The 23,021-nt window shown below is 41.0% G+C and overlaps 1 protein-coding gene across 2 annotated transcripts; it reads right to left on the minus strand.

Annotated features, from left to right (window-relative positions):
• Positions 1-1,378: 1,378 nt before the first annotated feature.
• On the minus strand, positions 1,379-6,576 carry GAPT (GRB2 binding adaptor protein, transmembrane). 2 transcript variants are annotated; one of them, XM_019983160.2, is made up of 2 exons: positions 6,438-6,576; positions 1,379-3,070 (listed from the first exon to the last, which is right to left on the minus strand). In XM_019983160.2, exon 2 carries the CDS (start codon positions 2,783-2,785, stop codon positions 2,309-2,311), a length of 477 nt encoding a protein of 158 aa, XP_019838719.1. In that variant the 5' UTR covers positions 2,786-3,070; positions 6,438-6,576; the 3' UTR covers positions 1,379-2,308. The 2 variants fall into 2 exon arrangements, with proteins under 2 accessions (XP_019838719.1, XP_019838720.1); XM_019983161.2 differs by having other exon boundaries at positions 1,379-3,172; positions 6,438-6,520.
• Between the last annotated feature and the right edge of the window lie 16,445 nt (positions 6,577-23,021).

Below are 23,021 nucleotides of genomic sequence, written 5' to 3' on the forward strand. Positions count from 1 at the left end.
AAATCCTAAAGATCAACATAAATCCTGTTCTCCTCTGGAAAGTGCCTAGGAGCCATTTCAAACCTTCCCATGATTTTTTGCCATGAAAACCTTCACAGATTTTCATCAGTGAGTAGTTAGTGAATGATAATCTTCCACTTCCATCCTGAGCTTTCCCAATTATTTCTTAACCCCGCAGCTCTTTAAAAAATGTAATGTTATGTCACTCGTCTGCTTAAAACTGTTAGATTCCATTTGCCACCATGTTAGAGCCTGAGCCACTTAGCTAGACCGACGAGAATTTGCATTGTCTGCTGTTTCCTCCTTTGCTGACCTACCAGATGTCACTTCAGTCCTCCCTGAGCTCCAGCCAACATAGCTATCCTTAAATTCCCCGAGTGCCATAGCTTCTGTCATGCCTCAGAGTCTTTCCACGTGCTGGTCCCATCCCTGTCACACCACATCTACACGGAGAGCCCCTTTCACCCTCAGGTCTCAGCTTAAGTGTCCCTTTAGACAGGCCTCCTTTGGTAATCTGATTAAAACTCGAATCCTTTTCCCTACCAAATGCCATTGTTCTCAAACACAGAATGCTTTTTTTCCTTCAGAACACCTACTGTATCATTTTTAGTTGTATCACTCAGGGTCCACTTTGGGAAACAGAAACCATATCAGTTTGTTTTAAAATGGAGAACTAAATGTTCAGCATTAATTAAAAAACAAGCAAAAAAAAGTATTGATAGACTGAAAAGACAGAAAGAGGCCATTGAGGTACCAGAGAGATAGTGAATGCAGGAAATAGCCACTGTACCTAAGACTGGGGATCATCAGAAACTTGGAGGGGGACTGGGACCTGGAGCTGTCGGTGCTGTTTGTTTCCTGCTGGTCCCTTAGGAGCTTGGAGGAGGGCTGGAGGAGCTGGTTCTCAGATACTAAGGGAAGGCTGCTGCTTGGTGGTGCCGGCATCTCTGACAAGGTGCAAAGAAGTTGCTTCTAAGGAGTGCTGGAAGAAACTGGAAACTGCGAACCACCAGTGGTGCTGGAGTAAATTAAGTGAAAAGAGTACCTCTCAGGACAACAGGGAGAACAAGAAGGGGCAGGCCCCCTTTGCTTCCTGTTTATTGCCTGCCAGCCTTCCCCTGTTGAGAGATCCTAATGTGGATACACCTGGCAAAGAAAAAAGGTAGTCTGCAGAGTTCCAGCCCGAGCAATTTAGAGCAGCATATACAACAGTGGGTTTAAGAAGTATCATAGCTTAATAAAGAGCATAGTAGTTGTTGATTGTCTTTTCTTTCACACGAGGCAGTGTGTGCTCAGGACCCATGTCTTTCCTTTCACTGTTTTACCCCGTCCACGTGTACAGCACACTAAGAAGTAAATAGAAGGTACTCAATAAATATTCCTTGGATGGATGGATTTATTAGATTGTTTTCCAAAGTACTTAGCGAAGAGTACAGTTCAATTCTTGTCAACTGAACAATACTGAGTGCCTCATATGGCAGTCTATAGACATTGGGGCTAAAATATGAATATGAGGCGGTTCCTTACTATTTAGTATGGGATTTAGGACATTTTCATATGACACTAAATAATAAAATGCCATTGCAAACACTCATATGTTTAAATGCCCAAAGAACTGAACAGACAGCAAAATCTAGAGGACACCAGGAAAAGAAAAATGGTATACGTGGGTTTGGAATGATTCACTCAGATGGAAGAAGTTATGGTCCAAGGCAGGCTTAAGAGGGGGCAGACAAGGAAAGATGAGGAGGAGAGGTGGGTTTGGCAGCTTTTGATGAACACAGAGAAGTGAGAGATTAACATAAATCATTGGAAAAGTAAATTTGAACTGTGTAAAATTCTGGAGCTAGAATTCTGAGTAGTATGTCTTTTGCAAAGAGGAGACAGTAAGAGGTTTTATGCAGAGGAGTGATGTGGCTACTGGGAATGTTTTCTGAAGACAAATCTGGCAGCGTCTCAAGGATTCTGCAGTTATGCGGCATCACTGAGTACGTAGGAACTCAAGCCAGAAAGACTAGTGAGCAGACGGTGACAATCCCGAGCCAGAAAAGTGGTCCAGATAGAAAAAGAAGAAAAAGATAGCAAGTAATGCTCAGAAGGAAGAATCAATGAAACACAATTCAGAATTAATCGAGGGCAAGAAGGATGGCGAGGATATCTAGAATTAATCCACAGTGATATACACAGGATTCAGAAGGGTGGCAATAAAGGAGATCATCAAGTTTCAACAGAAGAACTTGATGGTATCAGTACAATAAAGCCTCAGCGAATATTTACCCCCCAATAACTAAACACACATTTTGCAAAATTAATATGAATCTGGAAGAATATATATGTCTTCCTCTTGAGGGGCTTCAGAAGTACTAGGCTTCTCGAAGTTATAATAGTCACATGGTGTCTCATTTCCGTAGATATGCTCCTCGGGATTGGTCTGCCAAGTATTTTCATACAGTTTCTTGTCCGTTTCTCCTTTAGCTTTGGGAGGACACACTTTCACATTTTCATAGTTGTCATGGATGTTAGTGTCCTTCCCAGCAGAATGGCGGTCTTGAGTTTGAACTGAGGTTTTATGCCTTGGGCCGATAAACTGGGGACTCAAGGAGAAAGTTTTAGTATAGTCTTTTTTCCTGCTTCTCCTCCTTTGCAAAAACTTTGGTAAGGTAAATCGCATGGTATTCTGGTGTTTCCAATGCCAAACACACCCGATTCCACAGATCACCAACAGTAAAAGAAGGAAAATTCCTATAGACACAGCCACTGAAGTATTTCCACAGATTTTCAGCATCTCTGCACGAACAATGTCGTTTGTTACTATGGTGAAGCCCTTAATGAATTCACAGGTACAAGCCACTGTAATTTCTCATAAAGTATGGTTTGAAAGTAATTTCTGAAGCTTGTTTTGGCATTTCAGATATGAAAGAACATTATATGGCAAAGTCTTGGTGTCAGAGGAGAGATTGAGTAACCTTGATTTTGGAAGCTGGCTCTCGTTGCATCTGATGATTACACAATTGTTATGGTATAATTGTACTGTGTCAGAAGGGATTTTTATCCAACTCCGCTTCCTTTGCTCTCAATGAATCACAAAATGAAGCACAAATGAGTGGAAAATAATAACAGAGTAGAAAACTCAAGAAAGGGAAGGTTGAACGATCTGCCATCCAGGTGCCTGCTATAAATTAAAAACATTTTAATTGCATATTTAATACATAGCATAATTTTAAAAATCTGCCAGTTTCTACCACTACATTAAGCATTGGCATTTAGTAAACTCTTATTTCAAGAAAGAATCTAGTACTAGTTGCAGCACTGGGTTTTTGCTTTAATATAGAAGGCAGTACTTGCTATTGTATTCAGTGAGTTTTTACTTTAACATAGAATACAGTCCTCACTGGTAAGAGGGGGTGGGAGAGTTAAAATAACATGTCTGCTGAAGTGTGAGTGCTTTTATCACTTAGATTTCAACATGGTTTTTGACAATAAGGCTAATCATCTTCAAGAGAAAGATAATGTTAACAGTTTTTCAAAAAAAAAAAAAGAGAAAGATAATGCTTTGAACACAACAGGAGGAAAGGGACAAGAGTCCAGATGGACAATCATCTCTATCCCCCATCACCTCCTCTGTGAAGCCTCGCCTGCCCCTCTTCCTAGTGGTCAGAGACCATGTCTGTTTCTTAACCACACCTTTCTTTGTATTCCCATATTAAAGAGTCAGTTCTCTATTATAGGGGCTTCCCCTGTGGCTCAGCTGGTAAAGAATCCGCCTGCAATGTGGAAGACCTGGGTTCAATCCCTGGGTTGGGAAGATCCCCTGGAGAAGGGAAAGGTTACCCACTCCAGTATTCTGGCCTGGAGAATTCCATGAACTATATAGTCCATGGGGTCGCAAAGAGTCAGATGCGACTGAGTGACTTTCACTTTCTCTATTATAGCATGACAACTTAAATTACATGAAATTGTGTCTTCCTATCTGATTATATGGTGGAGAGAGATCAGGTCTTTTCCTCTGTATATCCCTAGAGAATATGTTTAACACCTAGCACAGAAAAGACACTCAGTCAATATTTATTGAATAAATGATTAAATAAACATAGGACTCCAAATCTAAGCATCTGTTTAAGCTGATAGTTTAAAATGCAAGACATGTCTTGTAAAGGGTACAGTGTGTACTTAAGAAAAGAGTCCTTTGATGTAAAAACAAAATACCTATAACCAAAATATTTAAAACAGAATTTGAGAGTCTTCCTATCACTAATCTAATCACAACTTCCAATAAATAACTTTCATTTAATTAAGATAATTTTATAGCTTTACCTGTTGATGCTTTAAAATGGCAGAGGGGAGAGAAACTGGAAGTTTTCAACTACTTTGAATGTTCTATGATTTTATCAATAAAACATTACTGCTGTATGTTTTTAGACTAGACACAGATATACTTACATCCAACATTGTTTTCATCATTGTTGTTTTCTTCCAGTTTTATTGAGATATATAATTAATATACCACACTGTATCAGTTTAACGTATACAACATGATGATATGATATTTGCATGTACTGTGAACTATTTACCACACTAAATTTAGTTAACATCCATCAGCTCAGTTAAACATTTTTTTTCTTATGATGAGAACCTTAATGATCTACTCTTTTAGCACCTTTCAAATAGATACTACAGCATTGATAACTATAGTCATTCAATTTCACAGTGCTTATGAGATGATGATCATCATCTACTGAATGTCCATTAGTAATATTTAGTTACTTGGGGTCAGCTTTTAAACACTGTTACATGGATTATCTCATTTAACCCTACCATGCACAGCTGTCATGGGAAGTAGATACTACTGTTATCCTTATTTTATACATGAGAAACAAGAAGATTAAAAAGTTAAGTAACTTCTTTAATGCCTAAGAAGTGATTAAATCTGGATTCAAGTAAAATTTTCCCCTAAATATTACTCCTACCCAGGCTTCTATAAATGTCTGTCAAGCACATCATCCATTACTAAATTTTTATAGATGATTAGCTCTGAGGTTCTTGGGGTTTGGAATTGTATTTTATTTATCTTTATATCACCAGCAGCAATACTAGACACAGGATAGCTGGTTTGTTAAATACCTACTAATGAATACGGCAACCTGCATTAGGATAAAAACAGTAGTGATAGACAAGAAAGAAAGAAGCCCTGAGGTTGTGCCCTGCTCTCAGTGAGTACTCACGTACAGTAGTGAACACTTCTAAACTTGTTCAAGGTTAGAATACATCAAATGCGCAAATTTTCAATCTGGCATTTCACATAAAACACTAAATTAAATATGAGATGCAGCTGATTTATAATATTTCTTTGATAAAACTATAGGGACAAACACCCCAGACTGCAACATCTTTTAATCTCTTTGGAACTTTCGCAGGTTCCCTCCTTTCTAAGGCCAGACACAGTGCTTTGTGTTCAAGGTTTGGCAAGGGACTTCAACCATTAGGATCCCACTTCCTTTCTGCAACAGCTGAGAACTGACCATATGTAAGATATTTTATGGTATAAATAATAACCCATTTAAGTAAATGTTTGCCAGCATATTTGAACTAAATTTCAAATATTGATTGAAACTAATCAGCTTTTTAAAAAGTGCTATGATTGCAACAGAAGCAGGAAGGCTTACCTAATGCCCTTTGAGGATAAGATAATGTATTGCTCTCTGGATTTCCAAGAGGAGAATTTACTTTTAACCATCTATGTCATTCTGTGTAGAGTAGACATTTGAGTACGTTCCCAAAATTAAAACTGTTTATCAAAGAAGTGTTTACTGAGATAAAGACAAGGAGATATCTTACAGGAAAATAAATGTATCTGTTCCCTTTCTTCAAAATAATAGGAAAAGCCCTGTAAGACAGAAACAAAGACCTGCTAGAATGGGAAGGTGAAGGTGAAGTCGCTCAGTCGTGTCTGACTCTGCGACCCCGTGGACTATAGCCTACCAGGCTTCTCCGTCCATGGGATTCTCCAGGCAAGAGTACTGGAGTGGACTAGAATGGGAGCCATATGTAAAATAAGAGTCCTTCACAGGTAACTTGTAAGTTTCACTCTGCCCAATTTGAAAGAAGACTTTCAATTTTGGAAGACAATTCCAATAGGTACACCCAACCATTATTCATTTGTCTTAAAATCACAAACTGTTGACAAACTTCTGAAATTTTAGTCAGATACTGCCCTTCTGTTTGAAAACAAGGCAACAGCAAAGCACACCCTGTGCTTGTGAGCCTCTCCAGTAGTAAGGAAGCATTGACCTCACAGGCTGTAAACTGGGTTTTCAACATATGGGCACCTAATGCTACACACACTGTGTTTGATAAGATAAAAAGCCATGATTATTTAAAATGAACTATTATTTTATAGTTTTCAGTACCCAAATACCTTAAAGCAGGTCCTTACTTACCTTGAGATTTGTATGCCAAGCTTTCTTTTGTCCTTTTGGTTATGTTTCAAACCCGCTTTGGTTTAGAACTGGTTCCTCTTTTCACTCTTCACGGAGGTCAGTTACTTCCTTCTTTACCCCTCCTTTCAGATGATTTCATACTTGCAAAGTTTCCTGGCTTGAGAGGAAGTTCTTATCATATACATAAGAACTGAGAAAAAGTGTATGCGTTTTTGAATAAGGAAGTCCAGCCCTTCATCTTTACCTAGTAGTAGTTCTCCAACTGTATCAGAAACTGATGCATGAAGCCTAGGTGGTTTTTTATTTGGACAATATTTACAGTCTTCACTTTATTTTTATTTATTATTCTTTTTTAAACATCAGAAATGTATTCTCTCCCATTGTGGAGGCCAGGAGTCCGAATTCAAGGGGTGGGCAGGGCGGTTCTTCCGGACGCTCCAGGGGAGAATCCATCCAGGCCTCTCTCCTGGCTTTGGGTACTCCCTGGTGTTCCTTGCTTTGTAGACACAACACCCCCATCTCTGCTGTATTGTCTCATGGCTTCTCCGCTTGTCTTTTCCTTCTGTGTACCTTTTATAAGGTCACTGTCGTCATATAGATGCAGGACCACCCAGATAATCCAGGATGATCTTTTCTCGGACCTTTCATTTACTTAACCTGGAAAGATCCTACTTCTAAATAAGGTCCTGTTCACAGCCTCCAGGAATTAGGATTTAGATGGCTTTTGAGGGGGGATGGGGTCGCAGGTGCGGTGGGAACACTGCTGCTGCTAAGTGGCGTCAGTTGTGTCCAACTCTGTGTGACCCCATAGACAGTAGCCCAACAGGCTCCTCTGTCCCTGGGATTCTCCAGGCAAGAACACTGAAGTGGGTTGCCATTTCCTTCTCCAATGCATGAAAGTGAAAAGTGAAAGTGAAGTCACTCAGTCGTGTCCAACTCTGTGCAACCCCATGGACTTTAGCCTACCAGACTCCTCAGTCCATGGGATTCTCCAGGCAAGAGTACTGGAGTGGGTTGCCATTGCCTTCTCCGGTAGGAATCACTATTCAACCCATTAAAATTGTGCATTTTACCTTTTAATATTTATAACTTTTTTAAAAGTTTTATACTGTATGTAATCTTCAGGCAGTCCTCACTTGAGAATCAGCATTCGGATTGTTTTTTTTTTTACTTGCATTTTAAAATTTTTACAAAGAAATATTTTAAAATATGGTAACGCACAGGTCTTGTTGATTAATCTGCCGTATACTAGCACAGTCCTTGCTCCCAATACTATCTCCCAGTGCCCCAGGTTACATCAACACTTGTCAAACCAGTCTCGCAATTTCAGTTCAGAATATGCTAATATTCTTTTAAATTGATAAGACAGGATTTCCTAAAGTATATTCCAAAGTGCATTGCTTCTGGGATCTTCTAGAGGTGTTTCACCAAGTAAATTTGAGAAAGACTGCTCACCTGGAGACTCACAGGCACCTCAGCATCCTCAAGGCTGTGAGCAGTCTTACAGTAAGCAAAAAAAACCCAACCAAATATGAGAGAAAAACTGCTTAACTTTTTTTAATTATAGTAGCCAACATTCTCTGAGCACTTAGGAATTCTAAACCTTCATACGCTCCACAGTAAATCCTGAAGACAACTTGATGGGAGAGGACTCTATTTGTCCTCTCTTACAGAGGAGGGAATGAAGGAAGAGCGGAGAGCTAATCACTCCCTCTGTGCGGGCTGGCAGTCTCCCTCCACCACCTGTGTGCTAACGCCAGGATTCGAGCTGTCTCGCTAGGCCGAACCACAAGTTTTCATCACATAACGCTTATTTAACAGCACCTCTCAGAGGACAACTCTTTGGAATATCAATATAGGAAATGCTGAATTAGACAGACATGATGATAAAGTAATGGAAATTTTGCCTTTTAAGTAAAGTGGTTTAAAAGAAGATTTAGTTACTGAAATACCAATCGGACATTTGAAGAACAAGACGGTCAGTATTGACTGGACATTGACATTGTGCCAGGGATTATGCTAAGCAATGTGGGTGCAATAGGGAACACAATCCCTTGCAGCACCTAAAGCCTAGTGAAAAGGCGTATCTGCAGATCTCTTCAGATCAAGACAGTAGGAGCTAAGAGAGACACTGCTACACACAGGCAGTGGGGACAAGGAAAAGAGACATTCAGCTCAAAACTGCCAGGGAAAGGAAGACATGAGCAAGGCCTCACAGAACATGAAGGACATAATCAAAGGCAGAACAGCAGTGTTCTAGGCAATGATCCCAGAGCGCAGGAGGTATAAAGTTGTGAAGCTTTAAATGTCAGTTCAGTCTTTAGGGCTGTATTTTACCTTTAGCCGCCCTGCCACGTAATAATACAAACAGAAACACACACACACACACGCACACAATCTGCAAGTAACGTAACAAAGATAATATTTATGTAAAATTACACGGTCTACTCTAGAACTCAGGACAACTGGATATCCATCTGGATTTCATCTTTTGAACTTATGGAAAGTTGTTTTACCATTTATCACTTTAGTTTTTTGAAAGATAAATAAAATGAAGGGATACTGCCTGGCTTTTTCTCCAGAGAGGATTTTTAAATAATAGATACAACCATTCTTTGAATCTATAAAAAAAGATGCTATATACATATTTTGTCAAAATAGAATTATTGTAGAATCATTTGTATGAATCAGATATTACGCCTTGAGTTCTGTTTTCCTACTTTCCTATCTTTTGCCTAGCAGGACGTATTTTATTCTCTTCTTACAGTTACCTTTGTAGATGTGGTTGGGTGCATTCAGGGTGGTATGTCTGTAGACAACAGTTCCCTTTTTAATCACAGTGGTTATGGTTAGGTTTTCTTTTCCTGCTTTTCTGTCTATCATGTGGTTTGGGTGGCAGAGGGCCTGGTAAGTAATTTGTTCTCTAGTGTAACTTGGACTAAATAGTTTATCCAAATAAATTTTCTTCTATTACTTGATGATTAACAACCAATAAACTGTGATTTAACTTCCTAGCCATTTCTTTGGTGTAGTTAATATCTACTTATTTTAACCATGTGCTTTTTCAGGTGCTTAAACTGAGTAGTATCAGTGACAACAGACATGGACAAACGTTTATGTACGTGGATCTTATTTGAAGACATGCTTGACTAAAAAACATTTTCCTGGACATTCTCTGTAAGGAGCCCTTGAACTCCATGCTACTGGTTAAAGGCATTATGGAAACATACATTTTAGCATAAGGCATTATGTTGCATGGGAATGGTAATAATACACTTATTAGCTAGCAAATTCATTAATACTGATTGGTTTATGGGATTAGCCACAAAGCAACTAGAACTTTAATGGAATGAGTCAACTCATAAAGTTTCACTGTGGGGACCAAGGAGTTAAGAAAACTTTAAAATGAGGAAGTCGAGCAGTTGAAGGTAAGGAGAGAAGTCATGAATAAGAGGAAGTCAAAATAGAACCACTGTTGCTTTAGCTATGCTTAGTGTCACAAAGGTCCATCTGGTCAAGGCTATGGTTTTTCCAGTGGTCATCTATGGGTGTGAGAGTTGGACTGTGAAGAAAGCTGAGCGCCGAAGAATTGGTGCTTTTGAACTGTGGTGTTGGAGAAGACTCTTGAGGGTCCCTTGGACTGCAAGGAGATCCAACCAGTCTATCCTAAAGGAATCAGTCCTGGGTGTTCATTGGAAGGACTGATGCTGAGGCTGAAACTCCAATACTTTGGCCAGCTGATGTGAAGAACCAACTCATTGGAAAAGTCCCTGATGCTGGGAAAGATTGGAGGCGGGAGGAGGAGGGGACAACGGAGGATAAGATGGTTGGATGGCACCACCAACTCAATGGACATGAGTTTGAACAATCTGGGCGATGGTGAAGGACAAGGAAGCCTGGCATGCTGCGATTCTTTTCGGGTCACAAACAGTTGGACACAACTGAGTGACTGAGCTGAACTGAACTGAGTGTTGATCCTGTTAGCAGCAGGCAAACCTAAATTATTGAATACAGAATTTTGAGGGGGTGGGAATGGACTTTCTGAAAGGGATCCGAGATATCATTTAGTTGAGGAATTCATTCCCAAACCTGAAAGTCTATCAAGATTACTTATGAAGCTTTAAAAAAATTACACATTCCTAGGACCCTAGGGATTCTGGCTCATTATATCTGGGATAGGGCCCAGGGATCTTCATTCTAAAAGTTAAGAATAATATAAAGGAATTTCTGAGTTAGAGGAATAAGGGATTGCACAGACTGTGGGGGAAGAATTTTTACTTTTGATTTCACAGTCTTTTATACTATTTGATCTTGTACCACTTTCGTAACAAAAAGGAACACTGAGATGTCCTTAGATGGTTTTGATTTGTGGCCACGTTTGGGAACCATTGATACAATTGAACCCTCTGAGGGTAAGAGAAGTGATATGATTTACTCCAAACCCTTCAGCCAAGAAAGTAGAAATCTAGCCCAGATACAAAAAGTCTTTTGAATCTGACCCAGTAATTTTCTTCTATGCCACACTATTTTCATGAAGAATAGGAAAAGGAAAGTCCCTAGATGTCCCTTTCAAGAGTATTTTTTTTTTCCTCCTTACAGTGTCAGAATATATATGACAGAAAGAGATAACAAAACGAGACAACAAAATCCACCAGGGATGCAAAAAGTAGCAAACCATGAAAGATGTTCCTCTACTGGTGGACCATTTTTAGCTATGACATCTGCTTGTCAGGACTAAAGAGACATACATTGTTATGATTCCTTTGATGGTCAAAGGCTGAAAAAGAAGACACTGAAAGAAAAAGTAAAAAGACCTAGGAACTGTACTCCTACATAAATACTCAACAGAAATGAAGGCCGTTTCTGATGATGACTGCTTTCTCCATAATACCCCAAATCTCTAGAAATATTCCAAATGTGCATCAGCAGTACAGTGGGTAAATGGAGCACACTAAATCCACACAGTGGAGTACTACACAACAGTCAGAACAGCCACGTTACTGATATGCACAAGAACATGGACAAATCTCACAAACAATATAGAATTAAAGAAGCTATGCATGAAGGATGCAGGCCTGTTGTGTGATTCCACTCCCCAAATCATGGAAAGCTTTCCACAAACATTTAATGGTAAAAGTTGAAAGAGTGATGATTACTATAGACTGGGAGGTACATAAGGGAGCCCTCTCAGATCCTAGAAAACGTGCTCTATCTTAATCTTTGTGGTGGCCACAAAGACATACCTATATGTAACCATTTATCAAGCTATCCATTTCAGATTCATGCACACTGTGTTATTGTGTCTGAATTACAAAAAGGAAACTAGAGATGAATAGTAAGTCAGGCATTACTTTGCTAACAAAGATCCGTCTAGTCAAGGCTATGGTTTTTCCTGTGGTCATGTATGGATGTGAGAGTTGGACTGTGAAGAAAGCTGAGCGCCGAAGAATTGATGCTTTTGAACTGTGGTGTTGGAGAAGATTCTTGAGAGTCCCTTGGATTGCAAGGAGATCCAATCAGTCCATTCTGAAGGAGATCAGCCCTGGGTGTTCACTGGAAGGACTGATGCTAAAGCTGAAACTCCAGTACTTTGGCCACCTCATGCGAAGAGTTGACTCATTGGAAAAGACTCTGATGCTGGGAGGGATTGGGGGCAGGAGGAGAAGGGGATGACAGAGGATGAGATGGCTGGATGGCATCACTGACTCGATGGACGTGAGTCTGAGTGAACTCCGGGAGTTGGTGATGGACAGGGAGGCCTGGCGTGCTGTGATTCATGGGGTTGCAAAGAGTCGGACATGACTGAGCGACTGAACTGAACTGAACTGAAAAGTCATGAAAAATTGAGATAACTAGATATGATTTTTATTTGTTCGGATTTTTATTCATTCATCTTTTTTGGTAAACTGGTCTACTAATTTGAGGGAGAAACTTTGCTAAATTATAGGTAGACTTTGAGCTGGAATAATTATAAGTTTAGCTGGAGCTTCCTGAGCCTGGAGGTTGGTAAAAACTGGTGGTAAGAAGGATAGACGTTATTAATGAACCTTGAGCTTCCACCTAGTCAAAATAGGGAATTTCTACTTTCTGGGATTATGTATATGGTCTTTCATTGGCACACCTTGACGTACTTAAGGGATGTGTTACTGAGAAATTATATTCAATCTAAAATCATAGGTATACACTACAATATTGTAAAGCAATTAGCCTCCAATTAAAATAAATTAATTAATTTAAAATTTAAAAAAGATTAAAAAATAAAATCACAAGTATGAAGTGATTTTACCTAAAAGGAGTAATTCTGGGATCTTGGGCAAGTAATGCAGTTCTCCATCTTGCTTTCTTCATCCACAAGACAACAGTGGATTCAGTAATCCCTAAGATTCCTTCAAATTCTACTAATTACAAATGAACGGTATAAAAATGGTCATCACATTCAGAAGAGAGTATTTCAAAGTGGTTCTCATGATTGGTATATACTTCCTTTTACTCCAACTCCCTTTTTTCATCATAAGTCTTTCCTAATTGCTAACACATATCAGATAACAAGACCTGAAGCTTGCTTCAACTTCACTTGAACAACACTTCTTCTCCTTGCCCCACTGTTTGCCCTATTTAATTCCTTCAGATTAAAATAAATAGACATTGGGAAAGCTGAAAAAAAATTGAAAACATTTTACTTCATGAACAAAATTGAAAGCTGTATAATTTAGCAGTCCAATGGTAGATACACCATCTTAGAATGTGTATATAATTTCACAAGTCAGATAATGGATTAACTATTTCAACAGATTTCTGTTGTTCTTCATTTGAGAAGAGTACTATAAAGTAGGATTAATAATAGTTGCCAAATCAGTCACTGGCTGATTCTGCCAACTTCTTCAGCAAATGTTGTAAGGCATAGCATAACACATTATTACTTAAAAATAACTGGACAGATTTTAAAACTTTACACTGTAGTTAGGCTGGGTGTGAGAACTAGTGGACGGCAGACACCTTTCTCCCATGAATAGTGTTAATCACTATTACCTTTTCAAACCTGGCATGGGAGGGGGGTACTAGGGGAGACTCACTCATCAGCGGAAAGCATATTCTCAGCCCTTTGCTTGAAGACCGAGCGATCTGAGTTATACCCTGATTCTGACCACAAAACTGGGGAGTCGGGAGAGGAGAGTAGCTACTTTAGGGTCACTTTTCCCCCAAACTGAGATGGTACTCAGAGTGTGTGACACTAACAGAGGATGGGGCAGGAACCCGTCTGAAAGGGTCCTGATAATAAGGGCCTCTTTTCTCCCCTTGTGGGAAACATACTCTGGAAGCCAACTTATCTTCAGGTAGATACTGGTGAACATTCACCCAGAACAGGAGGTCGTTTGGTGTGTGAGGTATAAATCATCAGTGGTCTCAGATAAGCCAGTGTTATGCCCCAGTGAAATTGGAGTCTCTGAAACCCATTTTTTATGTTTCCTTGTAGACCAGTGGCTTCTCCTTAGTAGACCAGGCTAAAGTCATGCATGTTAATTCTTAAGGAACATATCTCACCGTGATATGTTCTTTTTATTGGTTTATCAGAATTTGAAGCCCTTCCCCTTTCTTGTCCTCAGAGTCTATCCTAACATTAACTAGCTTGAACCAGTCAATCACAGAGAACCTCATCTTATCTATAAAATGGAACTAAATGGGTTAATGGTTGTTAACTCTAGTATTCATTGGCACATCATTAAGGAGCTTTTAAAAATACTGATGCTTGCATTCCAGGGCACAAAAATTAGAGCAAAATTTCCAAGTGTGTAACTTGAGGATTAGTAGTTTTCAAAAGGTCCTCAGATATTTAAAGACCCAGCAAGCCAACTGAACAGTCAGGCTTCTTTTGAACTAAGAATCTATGGCTCTGTGCTGCATGATCTTGAGAACCACTGAGCTCTAGTTTTCTTCACTATAAAGAAAGAACTTGGAATGCAGTGTTGTAAAAACAAATCTGCAAAGTGCTCCAAGTTTACCACAAAAAATTTGTTATTAAAAACCTCTTTGAATTTTCAAGCTGGCTAACATGGCACTAATAATACATACAAATTGATTGCACATATGAACATGTATTAGACCATTCTCCCATCCCTTTATGTGGATTTTCTTCTTTAATTTCTACAAGAATAGGGATGGGTATTATTTGCTAGTTTGAAGATGAAGAAGCTGAGGCCTATCCAAGGCCATGTATTTCCAGAGCTTGAATTCAAACTCACACCATGTGACCTGGATCCAGGGCAGGAGTTTCTAACCTCTATGGGATTTATGAAGTGCCCTCCTTCTCAGGGAAGCCTGGCATGCTGCAGTCCATGGGGTCGCAGAGTCGGACGTGACTGAGTGACTGAACTGAACTGAACTCCTTCTCTTCCTGTAAACAAATGCCTGTGATGTCTCAGATTAATCTTTATTTCAGACGGTGTACAGCTGAATCTTTATCTATTCCTGAACATTTCATGACCATAAGGGTAAATTTTGAATCCATGCTGGATCTGCTTCTGTGACTTTAATTCTTATTTTGCTGCTTTTGGTATTGTAGGCAAACATAATGGCCCGCCTCAGAGAGCCCTGCCTGGCCCCCTCCACCTGGACTTTTGGGCTAGGGTGCCTTTGTGTGGCCCACAGGGAGATAGCCTGACCCTGACCACCCGTGAAAGGCTGTAAGGAAGTGAAACTAACACAGCCCCTGCCTGAGGTTTGCCAATCTAGGAGACACTTGCAAGAATTAAATGGCTCTTATGGTAAAGAATCTGCCTACAATGCAGGAGACATGGTGTTCTACCCCCTGGAGAAGGAAATGGCAACCCATTCCAGTATTCTTGCCTGGAAAATCCCATGGACAGAGGAGCCTGGAGGGTTGCAGTCCATGGGGTCACAAAAAGTCAGACATGACTGAGTGACTAACATATACAAATGACCTCTTTACTTTGTTTCCTCTCCTCCCCCCCATCTCTGATCCATAAAAGAATCTGCATCCAGGCCTGTCGGGTTGACTGAGTGACTAACACATACAAATGACCTCTTTACTTTGTTTCCTCTCCTCCCCCCATCTCTGATCCATAAAAGAATCTGCATCCAGGCCTGTATGGTTATATTGAGGCACTAGCCTGCCGTCTTCTCGGTGAGCTGGCTTTCATCTCTTCCTTACCTCAGGACTTTGTCCCTTGGATTTACTGGCCTATCGAGAGGTGAGCAGAGTGATCTTGGACTTGGTAACAATTTGGCTTGAGTTAAAGATGGTGACCCTGATTGAAGGGGGTTTGGAAGGTTTGACTGGCTGGGGCAAAGCTCTTGTCTGGGTTTTAATGAAGTCTGAGGGGTTTTAGTAAGTGAAAGTGAAAGTCGCTCAGTCGTGTCTGACTCTTATATACAGTCCATGGAATTCTCCAGACCAGAATACTGGAGTGGGTTGCCTTTCCCTTCTCCGGGGGATCTTCCCAACACAGGGATCAAGCCCAGGTCTCCTGCTTTGCAGGTGGATTCTTTACCAGCTGAGCCGCCAGGAAATCTCATGTAAGTGATAAAGGAGCTTAGTAAGTGATAAAGGAGGTATTAAAAACAACAAACTGACGTTTAAGACCAGGAAGCTCATGGTTTAGAATCTTTCTTCTGTACAATTCACAGATGGGGAGTGACAGACTCAAAACGGGGCCTGAGACTGGTGACGCTCGTTACTATCATGGAGAGTGATAGAAATCACCTCACAATTAGCTCCAACCTCTTGGAACGAAACCCCAGCTCTTACTGATAAGGATTTTCATAAGCTGGCCCTTGCCTCTTCCCTCCTTCACTAAACTACACACATTTGCCGTCTCTTGAACCTTCCACTGTATTCAGTTTGTTCTTGTCTTTAGGCCCCGCGTTAGCTGTTCCCTTAGCACAATGTCACATCAGTGTATCAATACTCTGGTGAAGAAACTGAAAAATCCCCACTGTCTTGGAAGCCCCCATTTTGCTCATCCCATGACATTGTCTTCTCTCATCTCCAGAGTAACAGCAATCCAGGTTTTTTTCTGTTAATCATTCCTTGCTTTTCTTTATAGTTTCACTACTTATGTATATGTCCCTAAATAGCTTGGAAAACTGCAGAGCAAGCACAGACTCAGCTCATGTAGACATGGCAAGATCTCCACTGTTAGATGAGGCTCTCCACAGCAGAGAAGCTGTGTTGAGCCACAAGATCACTGGCCACCTTGGCCTCCCTGAGTTTGTACAAAGCCCCTTCTGGTGGAGTGTCTCTGGACAGGTCCAGAAAGTACCATGGAAATGTAGTTTATCGTCAGTCAGCTGGTAGGACTCTAGTAAGTACTAGACATGGATGTCTAGTGGAGACAAGGTTGGAGACCAAGGGTGCTTTGTATATTCTGCTGTTGAGTATGGCCTTTAGGGGTAGGTCAGAGAAAAGCATTTCTGTCAGGTAAAAAGGGATTTCAAGTATCCTGGCAGCATATTGTCAAGACAAGCCAAGTGCAGGAAAGTATCAGGGCCAGGCTTAAAGACCTTCTGTCCTTAGGTTTCAGTTCAGTTCAGTTCAGTTGCTCAGTCGTGTCCGACTCTTTGCAACCCCATGAACTGCAGCACACCAGGTCTCCCTGTCCATCACCAACTCCCGGAGTTTACTCAAACTCATGTCCATCGAGTCGGTGATGCCATCCAGCCATCTCATCCTTCATCGTCCCCTTTTCCTCCTGCCCCCAATCCCTCCTAGCATCAGTCTTTTCTAATGAGTCAACTCTTTGCATGAGGTGGCCAAAGTACTGGAGTTTCAGCTTTAGCATCATTCCTTCCAAAGAAATCCCAGGGCTGATCTCCTTCAGAATGGACTGGTTGGATCTCAAAAGGTACAAATCATGGCTGTTTCTTACAAAACTAAACATACTCTTACCATACAATCACACTCCTTAGCATTCACCCAAAGGAGTTAAAAACTTATGCTCACACAAAACCAACACAAGGATGTTTACAGCAGCTTTATTTTGCTATAGTAATGTAAATTTGTATTGCTACCACGAAAAACAGTATGGAGATTTCTCAAAAAACTATATATCCAAAAAAACAAAAACACTAATTCAAAAAGATACATGCACTCCAAAGTTCATAGCAGCATTATTTACCCTTGTCGAGACATGGAAACAGCCTAATGTCCATTAACAGATGAACAGATAAAGAAGAGGTGGTACATATATACAGTGGAATATTACTCAGCCATAAAAAGAACCAAAATTTTACCATTTGCAGCAAGGGCTTCCCAGGTGGTGCTAGAGGTAAAGAACCCACCTGCCAGTACAGGAGACAAGACACTTGGGTTCACTTCCTGGTTGGGAAGATCCCCTGGAGAAGGGGATGGCAACCCTCTCCAATATTCTTGCCTGGGGAATCCCATGGACAGAGGAACCTGGTGGGCTACCGTCCATGGGGTTGCACGGAGTCAGAAATGACTGAAATGACTGAGCACACAGGCTTAGATGGACTTGGAGGGTGTTATGCTATGTAAGCCAGACAAAGATAAATATGTATGATATCACATATCTGGAATCTAAAAAAATATAGGAAATTGATGAATAAAACAAACAAACAAAAAAGACACAGACTTAGAGACATAAAGAACAAACTAGTGGTTACCAGAGGGAAGTGGGAAGAAGGGGCAATACAAGGGCAGGTGGGAAAAGTTATCACAGGATTATATGAAATCGTGTGTATGGAACTTTTGAAAATTGTGAAGCTCTATAGAGTTTATGGAGAAGGCAATGGCACCCCACTCCAGTACTCTTGCCTGGAAAATCCCATGGACGGAGGAGCCTCGTGGGCTGCAGTCCATGGGGCCGCTAGGAGTCGGACACGACTGAGCAACTTCACTTTCACTTTTCACTTTCATGCACTGGAGAAGGACATGGCAACCCACTCCAGTGTTCTTGCCTGGAGAATCCCAGGGACGGGGAGCCTGGTGGGCTGCCATCTATGGGGTCACACAGAGTTGGACACGACTGAAGCGACTTAGCAGTAGCAGCATAGAGTTTATAGAATCTTTCATTCAGTAAAAAAAAATTTAAAGAATACACAAGCATCTGTAAAAGAAAAACTTGGAAGTAACCAAGATGTCTTTTAGTAGCTGAATAGATAAACAAATATCTAGACAGTGGAATACTAGTTAGTGCTAAAAAGAAATGTGCTATCAATCCATGAAAAGACATGATGGAAAACTAGTGCTTCTCACTCAGTTCAGTTCAGGTCAGTCACTCAGTCGTGTCTGACTCTTTGTGACCCCATGAACCGCAGCACGCCAGGCCTCCCTGTCCTTCACCAACTCCCAGAGTTTACCCAAACTCATGTCCATTGAGTCGGTGATGTCATCCAACCATGTCGTCTTCTGTTGTCCCCTTCTTCTCCCACCCTCAATCTTTCCCACGATCAGGGTCTTTTCAAATGTGTCAGCTCTTCGCATCAGGTGGCCAAAGTATTGGAGTTTCAGCTTCAACATCAGTCCTTTCAATGAACACCCAGGACTGATCTCCTTTAGGATGCACTGGTTGGATCTCCTTGCATTTGAATGCAGAGTTCCAAAGAATAGCAAGGAGAGATAAGAAAGCCTTCCTCAGCAATCAATGTAAAGAAATAGAGGAAAACAACGGAATGGGAAAGTCTAGAAATCTCTTCAAAAAAATCAGAGATACCAAGGGAACATTTCATGCAAAGATGGGCTCAATAAAGGATAGAAATGGTAGGGACCTAACAAGAAGCAGAAGATATTAAGAAGAGGTGGCAAGAGTACAAAGAAGAGCTATAGAAAAAAGATCTTCATGACCCAGATAGTCACGATGGTGTGATCACTCACCTAGAGCCAGACATCCCGGAATGTGAAGTCAAGTGGGTCTTAGGAAGCATCACTACAAACAAAGCTAGAGGAGGTGATGGAATTCCAGTTGAGCTCTTTCAAATCCTAAAAGATGATGCTGTGAAAGTGCTGCACTCAATACACCAGCAAATTTGGAAAACTCAGCAGTGGCCACAGGACTGGAAAAGGTCAGTTTTCATTCCAATCCCAAAGAAAGGGATTGCCAAAGAATGCTCAAACTACCACACAATTGCACTCATCTCACACGCTAGTAAAGCAATGCTCAAAATTCTCACTTAGTGAAAGAGGCCAATCTGAAAAGACTACATACTGCATGATTCCAGCCAAATGACATTCTAGAAAAGGTAAAACTATGGAGAGAGTAAAAAGACTGGGTGGTGGCTTGTGATGGGGGAAGGGGGCGGACATGAATAGGCAGAACCAGAGGATGTTTAGGGCAGTGAGAACACCCTTTATGATACCCTAATGATGGATAAATGACATTAGACATTTATCCAGCTCATACACTGCACAACACCAAGAGTGAACCATAATATAAACTGTGGACTTTGGGTGATCACAGTGTGTCAGTGTAGGTCAATCGTAACAAATGTACAGCTCTGATAGGGGGTGTTGATCACTGGGGAGGCCCTGCATGTGTTGGGGCAGGGAGTGTATGGGAAATCTCTATACTTGTCCCTCAATTTTGATGTGAACCTTCAGTTCAGTTCAGTCACTCAGTCGTGTCTGACTCTTTGTGACCCCATGAATCACAGCACACCAGGCCTCCCTGTCCATCACCAACTCCCGGAGTTCACTCAGACTCACGTCCATCGAGTCAGTGATGCCATCCAGCCATCTCATCCTCTGTCGTTCCCTTCTCCTCCTGCCCCCAATCCCTCCAAGCATCAGAGTCTTTTCCAATGAGTCAACTCTTCACATGAGGTGGCCAAAGTACTGGAGTTTCAGCTTTAGCATCATTCCTTCCAAAGAAATCCCAGGTCTGATCTCCTTCAGAATGGGCTGGTTGGATCTCCTTTCAGTCCAAGGGACTCTCAAGAGTCTTCTCCAGCACCACAGTTCAAAAGTATCAATTCTTCAGCACTCAGCTTTCTTCACAGTCCCACTCTCACATCCATACATGACCACTGGAAAAACCATAGCCTTGACTAGACGGACTTTTGTTGGCAAAGTGATGTCTCTGCTTTTCAATATGCTATCTAGGTTGGTCATAACTTTTCTTCCAAGGAGTAAGCGTCTTCTAATTTCATGGCTGCAATCACCATCTGCAGTGATTTTGGAGCCCAGAAAAATAAAGTCTGACACAGTTTCCACTGTTTCCCCATCTATTTCCCATGAAGTGATGGGACCAGATGCCATGATCTTCATTTTCTGAATGTTGAGCTTTAAGCCAACTTTTTCACTCTCCACTTTCACTTTCATCAAGAGGCTTTTTAGTTCCTCTTCACTTTCTACCATAAGGGTGGTGTCATCTGCATATCTGAGGTTATTGATATTTCTCCCGGCAACCTTAAACTTTTACAAAAAATAAACTTCATTTTTCAAAAAGGTTAAAGATCAGCTTCAATAGGATTCATTACTTGCAACTAAAACTGTGACTGATACACTGTGCATTTATTTGATTTTTGTATTTGTTTATATACTATGTTCTTAGACCCTCTTGGGACATACCTTATTGGATATGTGTTGGAACTCTCCTACTGTAAGAAACATAGCCTCAACTCAAACTGGCTTATACTATATATACATATATATATATGTATATATAACTGAAAATCCTTGAGTTCCATTTCACTGGTAATCTTTTATTTCTCAAACTGCCTGATGAGTACATGGATGCTCATTATAATAATGTTCATACCTTCTTGGATATTTGAAATACTTCAAAATAAATTAAAATAAACAAAGATAAAACAATATGAAGTGGCTGGATCCAGCAGCTCGAGAAATGTCATCAGCACTGGCCCTTCCTTCTCTTGGTTGCCACCTTACCCCACCCCTTTCCCTCTTAAGGTCCCCGCCAGACGGAATCTTCTGAAATCCCAAACTTGCCATATTTACAGCTGGTAGCTTAGTGGCAAGAGTGCCTGACTTCTCAATAGGCCCAGAAATCCCAGAATTGATCACTTGTCTAAGCCAGGTTTCAAGCCAGTTCTTAGAAGAACTGTTTGACTGAAGGTATATGATGCTCTGCTGGGTTAGGCCAGGCTTGCCTGCCCGCCCCCGCATCCCACCCCACCCGAGCTGCTAAATGAAGCTAATCACTTCTCTGGCTGCATAGTTGGGAGTTTTGACTAGAAGGGGAATGGCTACTGGGTGGGAGAAACACAAATGACTCTTCCTTTTCTTGAAGATTCTTTAAAGGAAAAAAGAGTTCTTGAGAGTTCTCTCAGCACAGAGAGAACTATTTCTCAAGTTGTCTCCCAAATTCTTTTGAAATCTTAAGGCACTCCAAACCAGAATTATATTCAATAAGTTGAGAAGTACCAACATAGTCTGACTGGTAGAAAGAGGCAGTGGAATTATATTTTTGTAAATAAAACTAGTATTAACACTGTGACAAAGAGTATCTCTTTGACCAAACCCTAGCCAGGCTCCTCTCAAGTTCTTTCTCAAGAAGGCCCATGAAGACCTGAACAGACACCAACATAGCTTCTAGTAACTCAAGACTGAACCCCTAGGATGATCCTCAAAGCCCCTTAAAGTACCTGCTTGAGAACACTCATTGCTGCCAAAAGTATTCTTTGTTCCAGCCAACATTTGAAGGTAGAGCCCATCTCCCAGTCTCTGTGAGAGGGTAGGTGCCTAATTTTGATAAGGGTTTCATGTGGACCTGCCCTCCATCCCTTCCTGCTGTGTGTAAGCTTTCACCTTTCTGACTTGGCTAAGCCTCTGCTTACAACACTTCCATTCTTCTTCTCCCTTTAAAACACCCGGTTGTTGGTGGTGGTGGTGGTTTAGTCGCTAAGTCGTGTCCAACTCTTGCGACCCCAGGGACTGTAGCCTGCCAGGCTCCTCTTCCATGGGATTCTCCAAGCAAGAATACTGGAATGGGTTGCCATTTCCTTCTCCAAAACACCCAGTTATCTCTGTACAAATCAAAATTGAGTTCAGTTCATTCTGAACTCCTTTCCCTACTGAAGTAGTAGATTACTGATTATAATCTGTCCTTACCTAATGTCTCGCCTGCAATATGGGAGAACTAGGTTCAATCCCTGGGTGGGGAAGATCCCCTGGAGAAGGGCATGGCAACCCACTCCAGTATTTTTGCCTGGAGAATCCCATGGACAGAGGAGCCTGGCAGGCTACAGTCCACGGGGTTGCAAAGAGTCAGACATGACTGAGCAACTACGCACAGCATAGTTTCTAGCTTTATCTACCTTTGATACCTGTATCACCATTAGGAAAAAATATTAGAGGTTAAGACCCATGTGCTCCAGAAACAAATGCTATAGAACCAAAAACCTAGAGATGACTGCCCTCTACTGGCCAAAAATCTGGGTTTGGCAAGAAACATTTTTTTCCCCCTCACATCCAATTCCTGTATACATGCAAAGCTATCACTATCTTTGTTATAAACATGACTTCTAGGCAAACTGATCATTAGAAACCATCATACTCAGAGCCAGCAAAATTTGAGCAGGTAGAGTGGCTGACTGTTTTGGCTGGTCGGTTCAGCTGTGTGTAGACTATTCCAAAGTGCTCATCTA

Source organism: Bos indicus, chromosome 20 (assembly GCF_029378745.1).
Source record: "Bos indicus isolate NIAB-ARS_2022 breed Sahiwal x Tharparkar chromosome 20, NIAB-ARS_B.indTharparkar_mat_pri_1.0, whole genome shotgun sequence".
In the NCBI taxonomy this organism is placed as follows: Eukaryota; Metazoa; Chordata; class Mammalia; order Artiodactyla; family Bovidae; genus Bos; species Bos indicus.